The sequence below is a fragment of the Mytilus galloprovincialis genome, chromosome 1, assembly GCF_965363235.1.
Source record: "Mytilus galloprovincialis chromosome 1, xbMytGall1.hap1.1, whole genome shotgun sequence".
Classification (NCBI taxonomy): Eukaryota; Metazoa; Mollusca; class Bivalvia; order Mytilida; family Mytilidae; genus Mytilus; species Mytilus galloprovincialis.
The window spans coordinates 91,934,292-91,957,388 of record NC_134838.1 but is presented as its reverse complement, the minus strand read 5'-3'; the positions used below and the strand labels follow the sequence as shown (position 1 = coordinate 91,957,388).

Here is a 23,097-nt window from a genome sequence, read left to right as displayed (position 1 = left end):
AATTTTTTCTTAAACATTGTCATTTGGAGCTTCAAACTTCCAAAGCGCAAACACACAAGAGCTGCCAAAATAGCCTCATTTTGAGATCATGTCATTGATATATAGATATTGTCTTTATGCAAAAAGGAGTTTTCTTCATGATGTATTTTACACAGATGTTAATGAATATTAAATTATCTTTTAGAGTTGCGAATATTTATTTAAAAAAAATGTGTAAATTGGTTTCTTCATGTCCACCATGTCACTTTCTACATGTTTTTGACAACACAACTCTCTGTACTAAACTGCTGTATTCATGAAGGCAAGTATACAACTACAAGTCTTTTTTTGAAATTTCAGGGGGCAACATAATGGCTTTTATTTATCCCCCTCTTTACTTTTAAACTTTTTATACACAATTTTATTTACTTAAGATAATACTTGTTTCAATGTTAATACTATAGGTTCAAGTAAATATGTCTTGAAATTACCAGGGTTTCCAAAGCTGTCATAATTACAGGATGTGTCCTCGGTTATTTAAGGACCTTTATTATACCCAGGTGTTCTTGAAACAATTTGACTTAAAAGAAATAAAGATGAAGGTAGCTTAGGATATTTTTTTTTTTTTTTTTTTTTTTTGGGGGGGGGGGGGGTGGGGGTAATTTCAAGAGTAGATCAATCAACTTTTCTACTTGAACATAACAGTGCATAATTTCTATTTTCTTGATATTCTAAGAGATCTGAAGTGTAGGTTTAATGAAAAATAACAAAATTGTACCTTAATTGCTATTATGATTTAACGAAATACATAAAAATAGCTCTGTGTTATATAGAACATTTGATTTTCACAGTCTGTATCATAATAATATTTGGTTAATTTCTTTGGGGTAGGGGTTGCACAAAAAATTAATCTAAGATAAATGAGCACTTAAATTGCAGTCATCTTACAATTGTTGTTGCCATGCATATGGTGACATCCTTAAAAACTAAACGGTAATCACAAAACTCAGCAAAATATTTTCTATTGAAGTGTTAGACATGGCTTTTGATAATTACAGGATTAAACAAAATACCTGAACATTCTATTTTCATCAGGGATTTTCACAGACAAAACAGAATTTGATTTATAGCAAAGATTCTTTTAAGTTGATCCAAAACCTAAATAGTTTATAATCAAGTGATAAATATTATCACTATACATTAAATTAAATGTATAATATATATCTATATATCTGACAGTTAAATATATAGTACCTGATTCACTCTCCAGTGTCATAAATATTCATATAAATATATCAAATAACACCTAACCAGATGTATCTTGCATAAAATTCTTGATAAAATTTCCTTACAAAGGATAAACTATCAATATGATATAAAATTAGCCTTCAAGTTCTAGCTCTTCCAACAAGTCATCAATAAGTCTGAGTTTTTCATTAGCTTCCTCCATCTCCCCATAAGTTTGTATACTAAATGTTAAATGAAACCTTATATTGTCAATGATATCTATGGTATCTGTCTCTTGTCTACCTTTCACTTCAGCAGCATCTTGTTTCACCAACTCTGCAAAATCTTCCTGTTCTAGGATCTGAAATAACATACAACAGTTTGAAATATCTTTTATAAAATCTTCATAGATAGCATATTTTGTATCTGCGCCAGACGCGCAATTTGTCTTCAAAAGACTCATCAGTGATGCATGAATCCAACAAATTGTTAATTGATACACAAACTTTGACATGGTATAACTTTATTACTCTGTGAAATTTAAATGACAGTCTTACACTAATTTCAAGGTTCACTGAACAAGGGACACAAGTACTAGTTGGGCATGGTGTCCTACAGGCACATAAACTTGTTGTTATGATATAAAATTGGTACAATTTTATCCTGCAAAACCTTTTATTCAATTCATCATTTCCAAAACAAAATATTATTTCTATTTGACTTCCAACCTTTAAAAATTATAAGATGAATGTGATTGTCATAGGCATGGTGTGATTTTCTTAGAAAAATATTATATTTTAAATTTTTAAAGTCTAACCATAATATCAGCATTCGTCTTGTATGATTTTTGATTTTAGTTCTTGTGTATAATTCAGAGTTTAGTATGACGTCCATTATCACTGTACTAATATACATATTTTAGGGGCCAGCTGAAGGACACCTACAGGTGCGGGAATTCTCGCTACATTGAAGACCCATTGGTGGCCTTCGGCTGTTGTCTGCTCTATGGTTGGGTTGTTGTCGCTTTGACACATTCCCCATTTCCTTTCTCAATTTTATAATGTTTTGCATGCTTAAATGTGATCAGAAATAAAGACAACTGTCATTATATTCCAGACTATTAAAAAAGTTATGTCAGTTTTATTTCATGAGGGATATTTTTAAGCTACATTGTATCTTGAAATCTGTTAATGATAAATTACCATGTATCCTATCTAAATTCAACTAAAGTTTAATGTGAAGCAATCTAAAGAAAATAATTACCTTCTCAATATTATTAGCAATAAACTCAGCACATTGATCTTCAAGGCGTGGTAATGAAAATAATTTTGCTGTCCTTGTAACCTGTACAATATTGGCGGTATTCAGATGTTTTCCTATATAATTTGCACAATGTCTCTTCAAACCAGGAAGTAAGTAAAGATCGGCACAACATAAGACATCATATACTGTCTCCTCAGATAGCTAAAATAAAGATTAGCACAACATAAGACATCATATACTGTCTCCTCAGATAGCTAAAATAAACATCAGCACAACATAAGACATCATATACTGTCTCCTCAGAGAGATAAAATAAACATCAGCACAACATAAGACATCATATACTGTCTCCTCAGATAGCTAAAATGAAGATTAGCACAACATAAGACACCATATACTGTCTCCTCAGATAGCTAAAATAAACATCAGCACAACATAGGACATCATAATTACATCCCCCTCCTTAATATTTCATCCTGTCTCCTCAGAGAGCTAAAATAAAGTTCAGTAATAAATAAAACATAGTATCATTGGACATCTGAAATAAATTTCATAATAGCATACCAATTATACACCTTTTCCTCAGATAGGAACAAATTTAAGCTTTGATGACTGGAATATAAACAAACATGATAAACACTATGCCTTTTCAACTGATTATTATAGTTTGTTCTTAAGTTGTGCTGTCACACCACTGTCACAGGTTAGGAGAGGGTTAAGGGCTGATAAAGATTTAAACCTCAATACATTCTTTAGGTGCCTGTTTCAAGTCAGTAGCCTGTAGGTCAGTGGTTGTCATTTTCAAGAATGCAAATGTTAACATTAAGTCAGATCATATTTATGTCTTATGTTTATGCATTTCTTTGTACCTTTGTGTGGGCCCCTTCTATATAGATTTTGATCATAAAAGTAACACAATGCAAAGGAAAGAGACTTATTCGTTTATTACAATACAGTGGTTGGTTCATGACTGTCTTAATTGTTTTTTGTTCATTGTTTTGTTATGTTATGAATTGGTCTGTTAATTTTCTATATTGTTTCATATTTTTATTGTCAGGGCCTTTCACATCTCCTTATTTTTATATAGTATACAATTATATATTTTTACAAAACCTATCCTGTCTCACTTTTTGGCAACATAGCAAGAAGGAGTAACTTCAAAAAGGAGTCAATATTGGCCATAAAGTATTTTAATAAATACGCATGAAATATTTGCCACTGGATGTTAAGCAACCATCGATCAATCTTTTTCCCTAATCTTGAAAAAATTGTTTGAAAATTTAGTAACTGTGAAGAAATTCTTTTTTTGGGCAAAAAGTGAAAAAATATCCGACTAACTTCTGAACCTTACCTCACAGCTATCTTGGTATATATAATAGAGAATTTTGGTGAAGATATCAGAGTTGACCTCACAAAGTCTGACAACAGGTATTGAGCTCTCAGTGTCATTCTCTCCAAAATGATTGTTGAGTAAAGCTTTAAAATAATCACTTCTTTCACAGAAAAATGCCTGAAAATTAAAAAAGAAAAATTAAAATCAAAACCATTTGTTTTTTTCTTTATCATAAAACTTTTAACAAAACAAGTGTTTCATAAATGTTTCTCGTTTAAAAAAAAATAAATTAGACTGTTGGTTTTCCTGTTTGAATCGTTCCATACTAATCATATGTGGGACCCTTAATAGCTTGCTGTTTGGTGTGAGCCAAGGCTTTGTGTTGAAGACCATACTTTGAAATATAATGGTTAGCTATAACAAATTGTGACTTGGTTGTAGAGTTGTCTCATTGGAACTCATACCACATCTTCTTATACATGTTATATCTATATGATCTTTTTCTGTGTTTATTTGATTCTTTAGGATTTAAAAAACATATGCAAGGCCTATTGAAAATAAAGGAGTCCAAAGCATTTCTTCTGTGACATGGTCCAAGGACACAGTTATTGTCCTTTGGTTTTCGTTGTCTACGAATACAGTCCCTAGTGTAAACAGTGTATAACTTGCATGTTTTATTTGATACACTTTCCCAATTTATTTCTTGATATAAAATGCATGAAATATTAAGGAGGGGGATATAATTACATGTTAAAAAAATTTGGGTGCTGAATCTTTATGTTAAGTAGTGATTTGGTGCAGTTCAAAAAGGTCAAATTGTATCACGTCTGAAGCTGTCAAACTGAATTTTACACCCCCTTAACACAGAATTGTCAATATTTTGAGTTAAAGCTGGTAGAAGTTTCTATAATTTTGATATTATTTGTCTCCGTGGTAGTACATTACACTGTAAAAATCTTTTTGAGAAAAAGCAGGTGCGATTTTTTTAATTTGAATTTATTGTCTAAAAGAAATGCACTACGAAATAACTGTCGGGCCACATATAAATTTCTAGTTTGTCTTTAGTTATAACTTTTTATAAATGAGACATTCAAAATGTTAACCAGTTCTACCACTTATTTTTTAAAGTTAGCTTGTAATATCATCAAACTTTGTATTATCCTGTAATTGTTTCACTAAGCTTTGATAAGATTTTAAATTTGAATATATATTTGTATTACTTGAATGTTAATATAAACCAAACAATTAGTGGGATATACAGGAAAAGACATAGCAAAAGACATCTAGAATTGAACCTAGGGTCTTCAACAATCAACAAATGCCATTTCCAATGTTTAAGATACCCGAATTTAGGAAAGGGTTTCTTTGTTTATTTTAATTTGGCCAATCAGTTTATACAGATAGTATGTTTGGCTGTGTGAACAATTGTTTAAAGAATTTAATTCTAAGAAGGCACATACATGCTTGCCGAGGCTCTGTGTTGAAGGTGGTATTTGACCTATAATTGTTAACATTTTTTTACATTGTTTCTTGGATTTGTTAACATTTTTTTACATTGTGACTTGGATAGAAAGTTGACTCATTGGTACACATACTGCATCTTCTTATTATGTTGCAAAAGTTTTTTTTACATCATCCAATGCATTTCTCAAACTACCATTTAATCTCAAAACATTGGTTCTAAGTAGTTTTTAACATTTTGCTATATAAATATGAAAGGTATAACCATAATTATTGCAGATATATATCTTTGTTCTCACAACACAGAATAGAAATGCTTTGTTATACTTGTTAATATTCAATAATCTACTATCTATGTTTGTGAATATTATAACAAGACTTATAGATTATGAACTTTTACTTACTTTGTGACCCAAAAATTTGTGACCTTCCACAGTAAAACATATATCTGGATAAACAGATTGATACTCAGGTTCAAAGGGCAGTTCTCCGTGCATCTATAAAAGAAAAAAATTATAAAATGAATGAAACTGATTGTTTTCAAAAAAGAACGCTAGTGTGCAAGGTCATACAATTAATGCCCTAAAGCTTAATCGAACATAAGGTCATTTTTGATTTTGTATCTATAAATTTTATTCAAATCTAATGATTTAAATTTAAAGGATGCAATATAATGCATATGAAAGCCATTAATATTAAACAATGCAAAAATAGTAAATTTACTCAAGTCTTTAAAAAAAACTTTTTTTTTTTATAAATGAACAGGTAAACATAATCTGGACACTTAAGTGCAAACATTTAATCAAGTTCCCATACCCATTTGATTTCATCATGTCCATTCCATCTTATATATATGAAAACCAAACTGACAATTCTACATTCAGTGGGCATGTTTAAAGCTATAAATTAGGGTCAGATACATATATGACTGCTATATGTATACAATCATTAACAATAAAACTGGAATGCTAATGACAGCATCAGTCTGAAATTGTGTTAGCCAATGCAAAAAATAAAAGTTTTATATAAAAGTTTTATATAAATTTTTAAAATCTAGTTGAATACCTATGTGTGTAAAATTTTTATGAAAGTTTATTCCTAAAACTTCTTTATATTCAAATTAAAAGTGCAGACAATAAAATGATGTAATTTTGTTTGAATTTACCTGTGTACAGAGCTCTGCAGGTAGTGCTAAATCAGCCAGTCTACTGAGTTCCATCTGAAGTTCTTTACTGTCCAATGGCTGTTCCAGCACAAGTGTTGTCACATTTACCCCAGGTTTGGTTAGTTCTGAACATTAAATCATTGTATATTTACAAACAGTTTCACCTGTTTTTTTTTAATTATCTCAATAAATTTCTGCAACTTTCAAATATAAAAGAGAAAAGTTAAACTTTATTAATATTCAATAATATTTGCATTTTCAAATAAAAATGTGACATTACAATGTTTCCTATTTTTTTCAAAGTATTTTCATTCTAAAATGTAATGAAATTCATCACCAATGTTATTTTTATTACATAGAAGACACATTCTTTTATTTCTAACTATATTATTCCAGTGTTCAATACTACAGAAATTGGTATCTTTAAAAGTTAATGAATCTACAGTATTCTATGATATGATTATGATATATCATCAAATGTATCTATACTGTAAATTCAGAAATTATTGCGATGTTTTTATTATTGCGAAAAATGCGACAGGGTTATGATCGCAATAATTTGAACTCGCATTTTGAAATTTTATATATGAATTAAACAGGATTTTTCTCAATATTGCTAAAATTAAAATTGCATTTTAGTCCAAAATGACAAAATCACAATAATAAATATAGCAATAATTTCTGAATTTACAATATTGTAAAGTTCACAAAAATACTTACCAAAAGAAAGTGTTTTCTTAAATCTTTCGTAAATCTGCTCCTGCAGATTGTGTAATTGGCACTGTTTGGCAAGTACCTGGCAGTCATCTACATTGTCTATATGGGTTTCAAGTCTTCCTACAAAGCAACAACATGTGTATTACGTTGTTGGCATTGATTTATTGCAATACTGATAAGAACTGTTATAAAATATTCATCTATTGATGCCGTACCATATGAAATAACCTGTGTTTCTTACAAATAAAATGTAATTATTTTCTTCCTTGATTTTTAAGAATTTTTAATGAAAGACAATGTCTAATGGAGTGCTGTATTCAGTTGCTTTGAAAAGGGAATCAATATCAACCTATTAGGCATGTTAGGTATTAACTAACATTTTATGATGAAAATGTTCAATTTATCTGAAATTAAGAAAAATTATGAAGAATATAAAAAAGCAAGGGTAAAACAATAAGGCCCTGACAACTTTATTCCTGGGCCATAAAATGTTATAAATCATATCAATACATACCTGTATATAAATACTCTAAAATGGATTTGAAGGCTGAAGGGGTTATCTGTAACAAAAAGGAAACAATTTATAAATACACTCTTAAAACTTTAAATTTTTTATGTATAGATACCAGAAGATGTGATAGCAGTGCCAATGAGACAACTCTTCATCCAAGTCACAATTTGTAAAAGTAAACTATTATAAGTCAAAATACAGTCTTCAACAAGGAGCCCTGGCTTGCACCAAACATATAGGACCCTAAAAGATTCCTGACTTATGACAGATGCAAACGTATGCAACAGGTTTTAACATTTTAATAGGTACCAACCTAACTCTTATCTGAAACAATAGTGTAACATCACATCAAAAAAAGATATGCATGTTTTTATAAAGAAACCATACAAGGCAGTTTTTGCTGTTCAATGGTTATGAAAAATCATTTTTGTGGTATGACCAAATGCATGAAATAGGTAAATGTAGTTAAACTTTCTATTTGTAAATATAAAAAAGGTCAATGTCACTAACATGACTAAACATACATATATACAGCAAAGAATACTCATCCATACAGAACTGGTGAGGCTTCATTACTATTTTAAATATGTTATTTTACTGTTCATTCCTCTATGTTGGTACACAGATAACATGTGAATGAAAGCTAATATAAGCAAACTCTTTTCACATTTTATATTTTGTCCATAACTTCAATGTATATATAAAAAGAAGATGTGGTATAATTGCCAATGAGACAACTAGTTTAGTAAGATTTCAAACATAAATTTAGAGACACAACATAATGATTTCTAGAAGTAGTTATTGAACAAATTGGGACATTGATTGACGACAGGAGCTTGTTGACCACAAAATTAATGTTTAACATCAATATCTTTTCAGACCATAGTAAAATGTTAAGTCAACTGACTTGAATAAGAGTAAACTGTTTTTCTGTATGTAATATAGTGTTGAAAAATTATTCGTTTGTCTACAAATGGACAACAAAAGTGATTCTTCAGCCACTCAATAAAACATGACAGCCCAATCTGTTATGTATAAGAAATGACTTTCTGTTTCTTGTCTTACCAAATGATGACTAAGGACTATTTGTTGTCTATCCTTCCATCTTGTTCTAAATAAATTGGCAAAGTAATCGCATCGTGCAGAGAGTACACATCTGTGTGCTGGAAACTCTTCTCCATGGACATTAAACACTATATCTTTGTAGCTTCCATTCTCTGTTAACCTACATATCATCAAAAAATATTTTTTACAAGAAAATATTATTACATTACAATACAATATTTTAGCATTTTCTTTACAAAATATTTCTAAACATTCTTATTGACAAATGAAAGTGCTTGTAAGCACAGATGGGTAAAAATTGTTGTAATCTAATTAGTGAGAAGTAAATCTAAATCTATCTTTGAACTTTGCATAGTATACATCATTGTTGTATTTGATTTAACTACAATTCTGGACAAAGGAAGACAACTCCAATTTTTAAAGATGACTTTAACATCATTGATAAATTGATAAATTTAGGACAGATATTAGATTCCTGCACCTTGATCAATGCAATATATTTTGTGTTTCTCAAAAGAAGTGATAAACCTTGAAAGATTTATATATCAAGTCAGTACCATAGGGTTCTGATTGCATTTCATGCAATTCAATCTTTACACACTACAAACTATTGAGCCCTAAGAAGTATTTAATATTACAAACTGAATCCATTGTAATGATGAAAGTAAGTCTTTAAGTTCAAAGTACTTTTCTGGTTGATTACGTATTTGCTTAATATTTTACCTCTTTATTTTATTCTGCTCACAAAGTCATGCTGATGTCAAAATTAAATAAACTAATTTTGTTTTAATCAATGTTGCAGGAAAATTTAATATCAACATGATCAATATAGATTGCTAAAGAATTACAATTAGAGTGAGTTTGCTACTTATAGGTTTTTTACCTCCTGAGAAATTCTTCATATTGATCTCTTCTCATAGTTTTAGATGATATAACATTGTATGATCTCAGCAAATTTCTAATCCTGTTGTTTAATGCACCATACAAACATCTTTCTCCATCAAATGTATTGGCCTGACATTTGGCTCCTTCATTTCAATTATAAATGCATGTATTACATAGGAAAACAAGAATTAAGGTGGTATCTAACACTACAGGGAGATAACTCTGTAAAGTCAGCTAAATGTTTTAATTACGTTGTGTTGTAAAGGGAATATAAAGCTTCTCAATGATAAAAATTGGTGTTTGTCAAATTGCTATTTAACCCATGTAATTTTTCTGAAAAAACGGTTGGTTCAAATTTTTTAAAATTTAAAAATTTTTGTTAAAGTGTCAAAGTAAATACTTTGACAAAATTTTATGAAAATTAAACGAGCCAAATTAATTTTAGTGAAAGTGTTGGGTACCACCTTAAGCAATTATAAATAAATATTGCTTTATGTATTTAACAATTAAATTTGAAAATGGTGCAACTATTACGCGCGCTGCTTTATTTAAGAAATATAGGTTCTTATACATGTAATAGATATGCATAAATTAACATGAGCTTTAACATTGTACAAATGTAAATCATAAAAGTATCCTCTAAGTTAAAGTTCAATATATTATATAAGCACACATTTTGGTCAGTGTATCCACTAAGTTAAAGTTCAATATATTATATAAGCACACATTTTGGTCAGGGTATCCTCTAAGTTAAAGTTCAATATATTATATAAGCACACATTTTGGTCAGTGTATCCTCTAAGTTAAAGTTCAATATATTATATAAGCACACATTTTGGTCAGTGTATCCTCTAAGTTAAAGTTCAATATATTATATAAGCACACATTTTGGTCAGGGTATCCTCTAAGTTAAAGTTCAATATATTATATAAGCCCACATTTTGATCAGTGTATCCAAATCATAATAGGCTGCCCATTCAAATAAACCTGAAGAGGTGATTGTCATAATGGTTAAACTGAATATTCTAAGTACATCTAGTTACATTCTATACCAGATTTCTATCTCATATGAAAAGCGAAGGTTTATTTTTTTTTAAAATGTTTGTCAATTAACATGATTAAGTATTTTAATGTATGTCACTACAAACATATAAGGACAAGCAGTTAACTCTTGTTGTCTTGAAATCGGTTGACTCAAAATTTCAGATAGGTCAAACATTTCCCATAAATTTGAATTTTTTTCATATATACATGTGTATGTGTATATATAAGTATTTTGACTTTTGATGAGTCGAATTGATGGACTCTAAATTATGTATGACTCATAGCAAATGTCAATATTAAATTTAGGGTCACTGACCATGAACTGTATCGATTTATGACATTCTTTTTCAACATTTAGTGTGGTAATACCCAAGATGATCTTTGATCACCATAATAAATAATTAGTGATACATTTAAGAATTAACCCTAATCATACACTAATGAGATTTATGGTTGTACACAAATCAGAGATTAAGACTTATAGTGATGAACCCTAGGCTACTCAATCAGCATCTTTCATCTTTTTGAACTTCCTCTTGCAGAAAAAGATTGAAATGAAAGAAAATTAAAAGAACAGTTTTAATTTGTCAACTTTAAATCACAAGAAGATCAATTAGAAATTACTTTCTAGACTAATAAACAACAAGAAAAAATTATTGTACGCTGAAATTAATACCAAGCTATGCAAGAGTTGTGTCCCTTGAACTGTCTAACATACAGTATTTGGTTGAGTTGAACTAAAGGTGTATCAAAATATTTCTGACTGACTTTGAGATTACAAGAGCCTACATGTACTGTATATTCACATGTTAAAAGCTTACCCTTTTCCAGTAAATATTTGACCAATTCTTCATACCCACATAAACAAACATAGTATCTACAATGAGGAATATCATAATTGCTTATAAACACTAAGATTCATTTAAGATACTTGTAAATTTGTCACTTCTTTTTGTATTGCAATAAAACATCTCTTTAAACATGTTAGATAGTTGATAAATACACATGTAGGGTACTATGTATAACTAAAGACTATAAAGAACCTGTTTCTCTCACCTCGTTCTAAGAGCATCTTCAACAATTACAGCTCTCGTATATTTTAGACAACAATATAATTCAAAACAGGCTATATATAGCTACTGGGAGGGAAGGATGTCTCTGTTGAAACAAATCTGTTCTGACATAAATTTCCAAATTATCTGATAAGAAATATACAATATTGTTAGCCATGTTATCTGAGAAAATTTTCCTTATACATGTATATAGAAATGTACCACTTGTTTCTGGGATATTGTGAAAGTACTAGTATTTCTATTCTTGAGGAACCAATTTTGTGGTTTCTGTGGAAGACTTTATCCACGAATTTAAGTGTTCAATGAAATTAAACAACCATTGTCCAAACCAAGAGGCCCCAAGGGTGACTGGGGTACAGAAATATGGTCACTTGGTCTTCTCCCGACCGGCAGTACAACGCTTGCCTAAGTGGGTGTCCGTTTGGCTGTGTGGGATGTATAAAGTTCGCAGTCACGTCTGGTCAGAAGGGGGACGTTAAATCTGATGCCTCGTGTAAAGAGAGTGCCACGATCTTTGCAGTTAAGAACCCTTGCAACAACTCTTTGAGGGGTCCGTAGGTGGCCTGTTGCAAGGCAAAATTTCTGTCCCTGTCCATTATACCCTCATTTTCCAGTGGCAGTCTAAATTTCCCCGACCATTATCCCAGATGGCCTCTATTGTATCAACCTACCTATTGTGATTATTGTGAACTTGTTCTCGTCCTGAATATGCATGAAATATTTGCCACTGGATGTTAAGCAATCAACAATCAATCAATCCAAACCAAGACATGAAAAGATCAACTGTAGGTTTGATAGTTTGACTACTGATATGATCTAGAGAATATATTGAATATTGCCAAATCTGAGAATACTATGATAGTAGTCAAACAGCAAATGCACTATGAACTACAACTATAGGCAGGATTATACCCATTTAATCTTTAAAACCTTAAACTGTACAACTTTTGATCTTTTAATTCTTATAAAAAAATATGTACATGTATGGATGAAAATGTGGTTTGGCAATCATAGTGATACCACATCTTCTTATTTTAATATTTACAATTTACAATATAAAACCATTAGTAAGTGGGAGAGGGGATGTATTGATCCAATAATGCAAACAGTTACCTTTAAGGCGAAATTAAAATGTAAAAACGAACAAAAATTGTACTTACAATGGTGTACTATCCCATTTATCTCGAACATTTAGTTCAATTTCTTTCTGCTCAACTAAATATCTGGTGAAAGAAAAAGTAGTTTTAAATACATGAACATGTTGAAAAGGACAATTCATTTATTACATACATGTAATGGTACACGGTTAATAATTCATTCAAAGTTCAAAATATCAAAACCATCATGTGCTATGTACAATTAATGTTTATCATATCAGAAATGATTTCATAATTTTAGTGAAATACATTTTGTACATGTACATGTACTACAATGTACTATATAAGCTGCTACAACTGCTCAGACATGCTGTACATGATGTTATTTAATGATTATCAATCGTTTGTAGAATCTAACCTACACAGATACATGTTGTTACTTGGAAGAGAAAAAGAGTGAAAAGTTGCCTTTGGAGACCTTTACTATTCATAATCAAGCAAGATATTTTAACTTTTTAAACACCAAATCAACTTTGAGATTGTGACTAGTTGCCTGCCATATTGCACTGTCGCATTATTTCATGCAGTTCTCCATAAACAATAAATTTAAAACATGTAGCATACTTTTATTTTTACATTTACATGTGCATGCACAATATTTCTAAATGTCAACAGTCAACCTGAAGTTTGCAAAGTTAAACCAGTCTAAGGTGGACTGTTATCTCATTGGAAATCATTCATTTTCTTAATTTTTTTTATGTTAAAAGCACAAAAAACAATCATGACCTTTAAAGCTATAGATTGGTGGCAAAGGAGAAATAACTCTGATATTTTCATATGATATATACAAATGTACATATGTATGACTGTTTTGTGATGGTTGACAGGCAAATTCCAGATTTTAATGCCTTACATGTACATCAGAACTACATAAAAAAAAATAGAGTAATATTTTAAAGTAAATTGAAAATTTGTATAAGTACATGTTCATTTACATTGTATCACAGGACTATTATATATGCATATATGCCAAAGTACATGATGTTTGTTAGCTTTGTAATCAAATATCTTTATTTATTTTAGCAAGCATTTATAATTACCTCAGATGATAACTTTTTTAAACATACATGGTATACAGATATAGCTTACATGAACATGGTAAACAAATATATTGCAAAAACATTTTTTTTTGTGTGTGCACATACATGTATACTAAACCGCAAAAGAAAGGTCGTATTTTTCAAAAGCCTAAATTTTCAAATCCATTGAAAAAATATCTATTTCCTTTTGGTTTAGGTAAATTACCTTCAAATGATGCTAAGATTATGTTTAAATCTCCGTTATGGCTGACTGCGTTCATTAATTCGGTTGTTCTAATAGTGGTCTGAATAGGTTTTGCAGTCACATTTCATGATGATGAGATGCACGTTGAATCCGTGCCTCTATAAGGGTTTTTAATTGAGGTACGAAGTTTTTGTGTCATCATTATCTGTTTGATGCAGTTATAACTGATGCCACGACTTAACCCCGGATAAAGAGAACAGGCAATAGGACGTTTGAATGCTGGACAGCGACTTTAAGTTGTTGAAAATGCATTTAACTGCAACGTACAGACCACCAAACGTCTACATGTAAGTAAACGCCACAATGCAACAAACAGTAAAAATGACCGTCCACGTACTCAACGCTAATGGCGGACCTGAATTGAATAAATCTGTGATATGGTAGTGAAAAAGATTATCAATGAACAGTAAATGAACTGAAATGATGCGAATTTGTTAAATAACAAGGGTATTTATACGCCTATTCAATAAAAAAATATAGCATTTATTCTTCCATTATGTTTGCCTTAAATTACTGCGTCGTTTCTTTTGCTAATCAGTATATATACTTTTCATGAAAAAGGATTATCAAGAGTTGCCTCATACACCACAAATTGTATAATTCTGGCAAAGTTACAAACCACTTGAATATTTGTATACAACCGCAAAAATTGAAAATTTTTTGGTCGTATATATTGGTATCACGTTGGCGTCGTCGTCTGCGTAGTCGTCATCCGAATACTTTTAGTATTCGCACTCTAACTTTAGTAAAAGTGAATAGAAATATATGAAATTTTAACACAAGGTTTATGACCACAAAAGAAAGGTTGAGATTGATTTTGGGAGTTTTGGTCCCAACATTTTAGGAATTGGGGGCCAAAAAGGACCCAAATAAGCATTTTCTTGGTTTTCGCACTATAACTTTAATTTAAGTAAGTAGAAATCTATGAAATTTTGAAACAAGGTTTATGACCACAAAAGGAAGGTTGGGATTGATTTTGGGAGTTTTGGTCCCAACAGTTTAGGAATTAGGGGCCAAAAAAGGGCCCAAATAAGCATTATTCTTGGTTTTCACACAATAACTTTAGCATAAGTAAATAGAAATCAATGAAATTGAAACACAAGGTTTATGACCACAAAAGGAAGGTTGGGATTGATTTTGGGAGTTGAGGTCCCAACAGTTTAGGAATTAGGGGCCAAAAAGGGGCCCAAATAAGCATTATTCTTTGTTTTTTCGCAAAATAACTTTAGTATAAGTAAATAGAAATCTATGAAATTTAAACACAAGGTTTATGATCACAAAAGGAAGGTTTGGATTGATTTTGGGAGTTGAGGTCCCAACAGTTTAGGAATTAGGGGCCAAAAAAGGGCCCAAATAAGCATTATTCTTTGTTTTTTCGCAAAATAACTTTAGTATAAGTAAATAGAAATCTATGAAATTTAAACACAAGGTTTATGACCATAAAAGGAAGGTTGGGTTTGATTTTGGGAGTTTTGGTCCAACAGTTTAGGAATAAGGGGCGAAAAAGGGTCCAAAATTGAACTTTGTTTGATTTCATCAAAAATTGAATAATTGGGGTTCTTTGATATGCCGAATCTAACTGTGTACATGTATGTAGATTCTTAATTTTTGGTCCCGTTTTCAAATTGGTCTACATTAAGGTCCAAAGGGTCCAAAATTAAACTTAGTTTGATTTTAACAAAAAATTGAATCCTTGGGGTTCTTTGATCATGTTGATATGCTGAATCTAAAAATGTACTTAGATTTTTGATTATTGGCCAAATTTTCAAGTTGGTCCAAATCGGGGTCCAAAATTAAACTTTGTCTGATTTCATCAAAAATTGAATAATTGGGGTTCTTTGATATGCCAAATCTAACTGTGTATGTAGATTCTTTATTTTTGGTCCGGTTTTCAAATTGGTCTACATTAAAGTCCAAAGGGTCCAAATTAAACTAAGTATGATTTTAACAAAAATTGAATTATTGGGCTTTTTTGATATGCTGAATCTAAACATGTACTTAGATTTTTGATTATGGGCCCAGTTTTCAAGTTGGTTCAAATCAGGATCCAAAATTATTATATTAAGTATTGTGCAATAGCAAGAAATTTTCAATTGCACAGTATTCAGCAATAGCAAGAAATCTTCAATTGCACAGTATTGTGCAATAGCAAGAAATTTTCAATTGCACAGTATTGCGCAATAGCAAGAAATCTTCAATTGCACAGCGTTGTGCAATAGCAATTATTTCAATTGCACAGTATTGCGCAATAGCAAGAAATATCTAATTGCACAATATTGTGCAATAGCAAAAATTTTTCAATTGGAGTTATTTTTCTTTGTCCAGAATAGTAGTCGAATCAAAAGGGGGACGTGAAAAAAAAATGGGGGTGGGGGGTTAAATTTTTCTCATTTCAGATTTCATAAACATGATAAATAGAAAGAAAATTTCTTCAAACATTTTTTTGAAAGGATTAATATTCAACAGCATATTGAATTGCTCACAATCCAAATTTAGAGCTGAATCCAGCTTGAATGTTGTGTCCGTACTTGCCCCAACCATTCAGGGTTCAACCTCTGTGGTCGTATAAAGCTGCGCCCTGCAGAGCATCTGGTTTAACATTTCATTAAGACAGTTCAAGTTTAATTTTGATCAAATCATTTCTAGGCTAAATTTTGATTCGGATAACAGTTACAGTTTGATAAAGGAAAACTCATTACATGTTAAAATATACATTGTGTACAGCGGCGGTTCCAATAGGGGGGTCCTACATGTAGGGTTTGGAATCCTCTTTTTTGGATGATCAATGCAATTGAATGGAGAAAATATGAACATGTACATGATGTATAGTTGGAACCCCCTCTAACTCCTGGGATGGGAACCCCCTTTTAAAAATGGCTGGATCTGCCCCTGGTGTCTACAATCCAATATTACGGATTTAGAAAACTTTACTCCAAAACCTAAACTGAAAGAAATAATTAAATCAAAATCAGGCTTGGGGTAATGCAAATTTGTTATTGTAATGTATGGTAATGAATTTCATTTTTGCATGTACAGTATTTACATGTAATCTTGGTAATGTGTAACGCAGCAATTTTTGCATTACATGTACATGTACATGATGTAAATGTTATTTAATGCATTACAACAAAAATTTGTGTGTAATTTCATGCATTAAATTGCATTACGTGCATTAGTTTTTTTCAAATACTACATGTATATATCTTTTCCAGATTATTAGAGATTTAACAAAAACAGAAATTAAGATTTCTTGATTACTGTAAATTCAGAAATTATTGCGTGTATTTATTATTGCGATTTTGTCATTTTACACTTGAATGCGATTTTAATTTTTACGATTTTAAGAAAAGTCATGCTTAATTCAGTTTAAATATTACAAAATGCGAGTTTTAATTATTGCGTTTACAACTCAGTCGCATTATTCGCAATAATAAAAACCTCGCAATAATTTCTGAATTTACAGTAACTTGAAATGTCAATCATTTGAATATTAATTTTCTATTTTTTATTAATTTTGCACATTCAATGAAATTTCACACAAAATAAAAATTTTGATTCAAAATAGGTGATAAAGGCTACATAAACATTATCCTAGTGACAAGTTACATGTATAATGTATATATATGACACTAAGTCATTCGATTAACATGATTAAGGAGGATTTAGGATGTTTTTTTTATATTCATATAATGTTAATTCCTATTACAAATCCTTAATGTACTGTACATGTACATTTGTACATGATAAAAAATAAAATGGCCTCTACACCATGTACATTGTACATCAACAATTTTGATGCAAAAAAAATATATGGCTACATCAATAAAAAAAATAATATTTCAATATTTATAAAACAATTTAATGAAAGATTTCTCAGTCATGTCAGTAAAAATGTATGTCTATACATGTACATGTATATAACATTTCCTAAAATATTTCATTAAGACAATAAAAATGTACCCATTGAGTTAAACCACAGGGACTCAGTTAGCAGATTAAAATCCATATCCATGATATCTGTATACTGAAAAATCCTAGGATTTTTCAGTATACCATTTGTATACGGATATGGATAGTAAACTGCACATTGCCAGAAAAGAAATAGTGATGGCAACGTTAAATACGTTAATAAAGTAATGCTAATAGACAGGAAATAATAAAAAATAAATTAAAAACATTGATTTACAAAATTTTAATCTGCTAACGGAGTCCCTGTGAGTTTAACAGGAACAATTATAGCAATATCAGAGTGGGGATCTCCTGTAGTTTATGAACGCAATACTGGTGTACCAGTATTATCCACAATACTGGTATACAAATTTTGTACCAGTATTGTAACTTTTTTTTTAAAAACATCAATACTGGTACATTTACTTCAATTTGAACTGTCCTACCAAGAAACGATTCAGACGGTTCTATCCTATAAATGATTTAGACAGTTCTAACCAAGGACTGAACACTGAACATGACAGTTCTACCTTATTTATAGAAAAAAAAAGATGTGGTATTAGTGCCAAACAAGAATGTGTCCACAGTACACGGATGCCCCACTCACACTATCATTTTCTATGTTTAAAGGACTGTGAAATTGGAATAAATTCTCTAATTTGGCATTAAAATTAGAATGATCTTATCAAAGGGAACATGTATACTAAGTTTCAAGTTGATTGGACTTCTACTTTATCAAAAACTACCTTGACCAAAAACTTTAACCTGAAATTTGCACTATCATTTTCTATGTTCAGTGAACCTTAAAATTGGGGTCAAAACTCTAATTTGGCATTTAAATTAGAAAGATCATATCATAGGGCACATGTATACTAAGTTTCAAGTTGATTGGACTTCAACTTCATCAAAAACTACCTTGACCAAAAACTTTAACCTGAAATTTGCACTATCATTTTCTATGTTCAGTGAACCGTAAAATTGGGGTCAAAACTCTAATTTGGCATTTAAATTAGAAAGATCATATCATAGGGCACATGTATACTAAGTTTCAAGTTGATTGGACTTCAACTTCATCAAAAACTACCTTGGGCCAACCTTAAAAATATGTTTGTTTGCAGTTTTCCGACTGTACCTTCAGACTGAAGGGTCGGTAGGTAGGAAAAATATTTTATTTTATCAGCCAAAATACAGTTTAAACAAGCAGAGGACCCAAAGTTCCGGATCGCGTCAATAGAAGTATTAAAAAAAAAATCTTCAAATTTAAAACAATAAAATTTTCACAGTCGGGAGGATTTTCAAGGGTCGGTCGGTAAACTGCAAACAAACAATATTTTAATTTAAGCCTTGACCAAAAACTTTAACCTGAAGCCAAAAACTTTAACCTGAAATTTGCACTATCATTTTCTATGTTCAGTGAACCGTAAAATTGGGGTCAAAACTCTAATTTGGCATTTAAATTAGAAAGATCATATCATAGGGCACATGTATACTAAGTTTCAAGTTGATTGGACTTCAACTTCATCAAAAACTACCTTGACCAAAAACTTTAACCTGAAGCCAAAAACTTTAACCTGAAATTTGCACTATCATTTTCTATCAGTGAACCGTAAAATTGGGGTCAAAACTCTAATTTGGCATTTAAATTAGAAAGATCATATCATAAGGAACATGTGTACTAAGTTTCAAGTTGATTGGACTTCAACTTCATCAAAAACTACCTTGACCAAAAACTTTAACCTGAAGCGGGACAGACGGACGAACGAACAGACGGACGAACGGACGCACAGACCAGAAAACATAATGCCCCTCTACTATCGTAGGTGGGGCATAAAAACTAAATTTGAGGTACTTTTTAGAAATTCCCTATCATAATGACTATGTATGTAAAGTTACAAATGGATGCAACTATAACTTCATCATAAACTACCTCGACCAAAAACTTTAACCTGGCAAAGAGCTGTTTCACACAATCTCATTTTCATGTTCAATGAACCATGAAATGAGGACCAAAACCTAAATTTGAGGTACTTTTTAGAAATTCCCTATTATAATGACTATGTATGTAAAGTTACAAATGGATGCAACTTTAACTTCATCATAAACTACCTCGACCAAAAACTTTAACCTGACATGGGACAGACGGACGAACGGACGAACGAACAGACGAACGAACAGACGGACGAACGGACGCACAGACCAGAAAACATAATGCCCCTACTACTATCGTAGACGGGGCATAAAAACAACTCCCAATCCACGTATTTGTAGTTGTATTGTTGACTATACTTTAATGTCACTTCTATAATGACAAATGAGTTTTAAGCAAAATTAGATATTGAAAATCAAAGGCAGATTAAATGAACTCAAACAGATTATAGAGGATAATTGTGAAATCAATTAACAACCAGTTAAAAATAATCACCATGCTTACAATGTACATGATGTATATAAATAAACAAAATATTCTTGTAATTAACTCCTATTATTCAAACAATTGTTACTTATGTAAAATAATTGCTTATAATTTTATCATATTTCTATATTGTATTTAATTTAATTTAGATAAAACAAGAATGTGTCCAAAGTACACGGATGCCCCACTCACACTATCATTTTCCATGTTCAATGGAGCATGAAATTGGATAAAAAATATAATTAGGCATTAAAATTAGAAAGATAATATCATAGGGAACATGTGTACTAAGTTTCAAGTTGATTGGACTTCAACTTCATCAAAAACTACCTTGACCAAAAACTTTAACCTGAAACATGCACTTTCATTTTCTATGTTCAGTGGACCGTGAAATTGGGGTCAAAAGTTTAATTTGGCTTTAAAATTAGAAAGATCATATCATAAGGAACATGTGTACTAAGTTTCAAGTTGATTGGACTTCAACTTCATCAAAAACTACCTTGACCAAAAACTTTAACCTGAAACATGCACTTTCATTTTCTATGTTCAGTGGACCGTGAAATTGGGGTCAAAAGTTTAATTTGGCTTTAAAATTAGAAAGATCATATCATAAGGAACATGTGTACTAAGTTTCAAGTTGATTGGACTTCAACTTCATCAAAAACTACCTTGACCAAAAACTTTAACCTGAAAAACTTTAACCTGAAACATGCACTTTCATTTTCTATGTTCAGTGGACCGGAAATTGGGGTCAAAAGTTTAATTTGGCTTTAAAATTAGAAAGATCATATCATAGGGAACATGTGTACCAAGTTTGAAGTCGATTGGACTTCAACTTCATCAAAAACTACCTCGACCAAAAACTTTAACCTGAAGCGGGACAGACGGACGAACGAACGGACGAACGAACGAACGGACGAACGGACGCACAGACCAGAAAACATAATGCCCCTATGTGGGGCATAATAAAATAAAAGCTTAATATTATTATCTGAGTTATTAATAAATTCAAGCAAATTATTACCTTTTAACACTGTAAATTCAGCATTTACATGTATGCCATTGCTTAATTTTTACAGATATTTTAATACATGTATACTAAGATCATATGCATTTGTTGGTCTTTACTTTCTTATTAATCTTTCACAATAAAAGATATCAATATCCATTAAACATAAAAAGTTGCATAATAGGAGAACCTGACTATAATCAAATTAACTAGTTTGTCTATATGATTATTAGGGTAGTTTAAGTACTGTATTCACTACGGAACCATTTATGGGCAATACAATTTGTAACAGATATATCTACTGGTACAAATACTAATACTATACTAGCACTCCGACAGTAACAGAGATGTACAGATGCTATCTGAAAAAGCTTTTAATCTAGCTCTAAGCGTAAGAGAAAGTCCACAGAGACTGAATACCTTAATATCAATATAGGAAGTGTGGAGGGAGGGTTTGCAGAAATACCATCTTAAGAAGAAAGAGGCACTAAAATATACTATGGGACTTGGAAAGAGAGAACCGGAAGAAAACATAGAAGAAAGTAAAAAGTTTGTTAAAATGCTGAGACAGTACGGTTCCCTGAAGCAATGGTTAAGGAAAAAGATTTAAAACTTTTTTTGATGACAATTGCAGTGTACCATCAATGGCATCATCAGTTAAACATACAATCATTCCTTATAAAATTGTATGTCATATGTTAATTACATTATGCATATATATGTGACACCTTTAATAACAGATTAATTACCTATATGTTATGTTTATTTAAAAAAAACCACAATACTGGTACAAAATTTTATACCAGTATTGTGCACAATACTAGTATACCAGTATTGCGATCACCAACTTCAGGAGATCCCAGAGTGGAAAAAAAGTTTTGACAATATTAAAAAAAAATATTTTAAGCATCAACATGATCATTTATTTAGAATTTCCAAGAGATGAAACTCTTTCAACCTATTTTAAAGTAATTTAAAACAAGTATCAAAGTATGATGGTTCCCTCTGTCCCTCATGACAAAAATAGTCAGTTTGTCTGCATACATTTTAACTTTATTCCTGCTAAACCATTTTCAGTCTTAAATTTACATGTCAGCATCCGCATCTCAAGTATAACGCAAATGTAACTGGTTGTTTGCCAATATTTTATGCAATTTCAGAATATTTATCAATACTTTAACAATGTAAATTTACTAAGATAAACAAAATCAAAACATTCATTCAAAAAAATCTTACTGCACTTTTTGTAGATCTCCACGCTTGCAACTAGCAAACAAATCTTGTAAATCCATCACTTGTCCTTGAGTTCACTGACACTGACTGTGAAGTTCTGTTTGTTTACATTTTTTTCAATTTACCGCTCGTGTCATTGCAAAATGTCAACAACATGCACGCCAAGATTTATTTCCCTCAGGGGAAACACAATAAAATCAAGTTGGACTAACATTATCTATCAAGTGGTTTAAATTATTTTAAATTGATAAATCATCTCCAAATTGAACACGAAACATTAACATTGATGACCGCTTACAGCATTGACAAAAACATTCTAAATTTAAATGT

The 23,097-nt window shown here is 30.8% G+C and overlaps 1 protein-coding gene across 1 annotated transcript; it reads right to left on the bottom strand.

The window, feature by feature from the left end:
* Positions 1 to 637: 637 nt before the first annotated feature.
* LOC143044584 (ankyrin repeat and BTB/POZ domain-containing protein 1-like) lies at positions 638 to 22,996 on the bottom strand. Its single transcript, XM_076216644.1, has 12 exons — positions 22,771 to 22,996; positions 12,884 to 12,946; positions 11,472 to 11,527; positions 9,605 to 9,749; positions 8,722 to 8,881; positions 7,660 to 7,705; positions 7,149 to 7,265; positions 6,429 to 6,553; positions 5,668 to 5,760; positions 3,821 to 3,979; positions 2,470 to 2,670; positions 638 to 1,567 (listed from the first exon to the last, which is right to left on the bottom strand). The coding sequence occupies exons 1-12, from the start codon at positions 22,824 to 22,826 to the stop codon at positions 1,361 to 1,363; spliced, it is 1,428 nt and encodes a 475-aa protein (XP_076072759.1). The 5' UTR covers positions 22,827 to 22,996; the 3' UTR covers positions 638 to 1,360.
* Between the last annotated feature and the right edge of the window lie 101 nt (positions 22,997 to 23,097).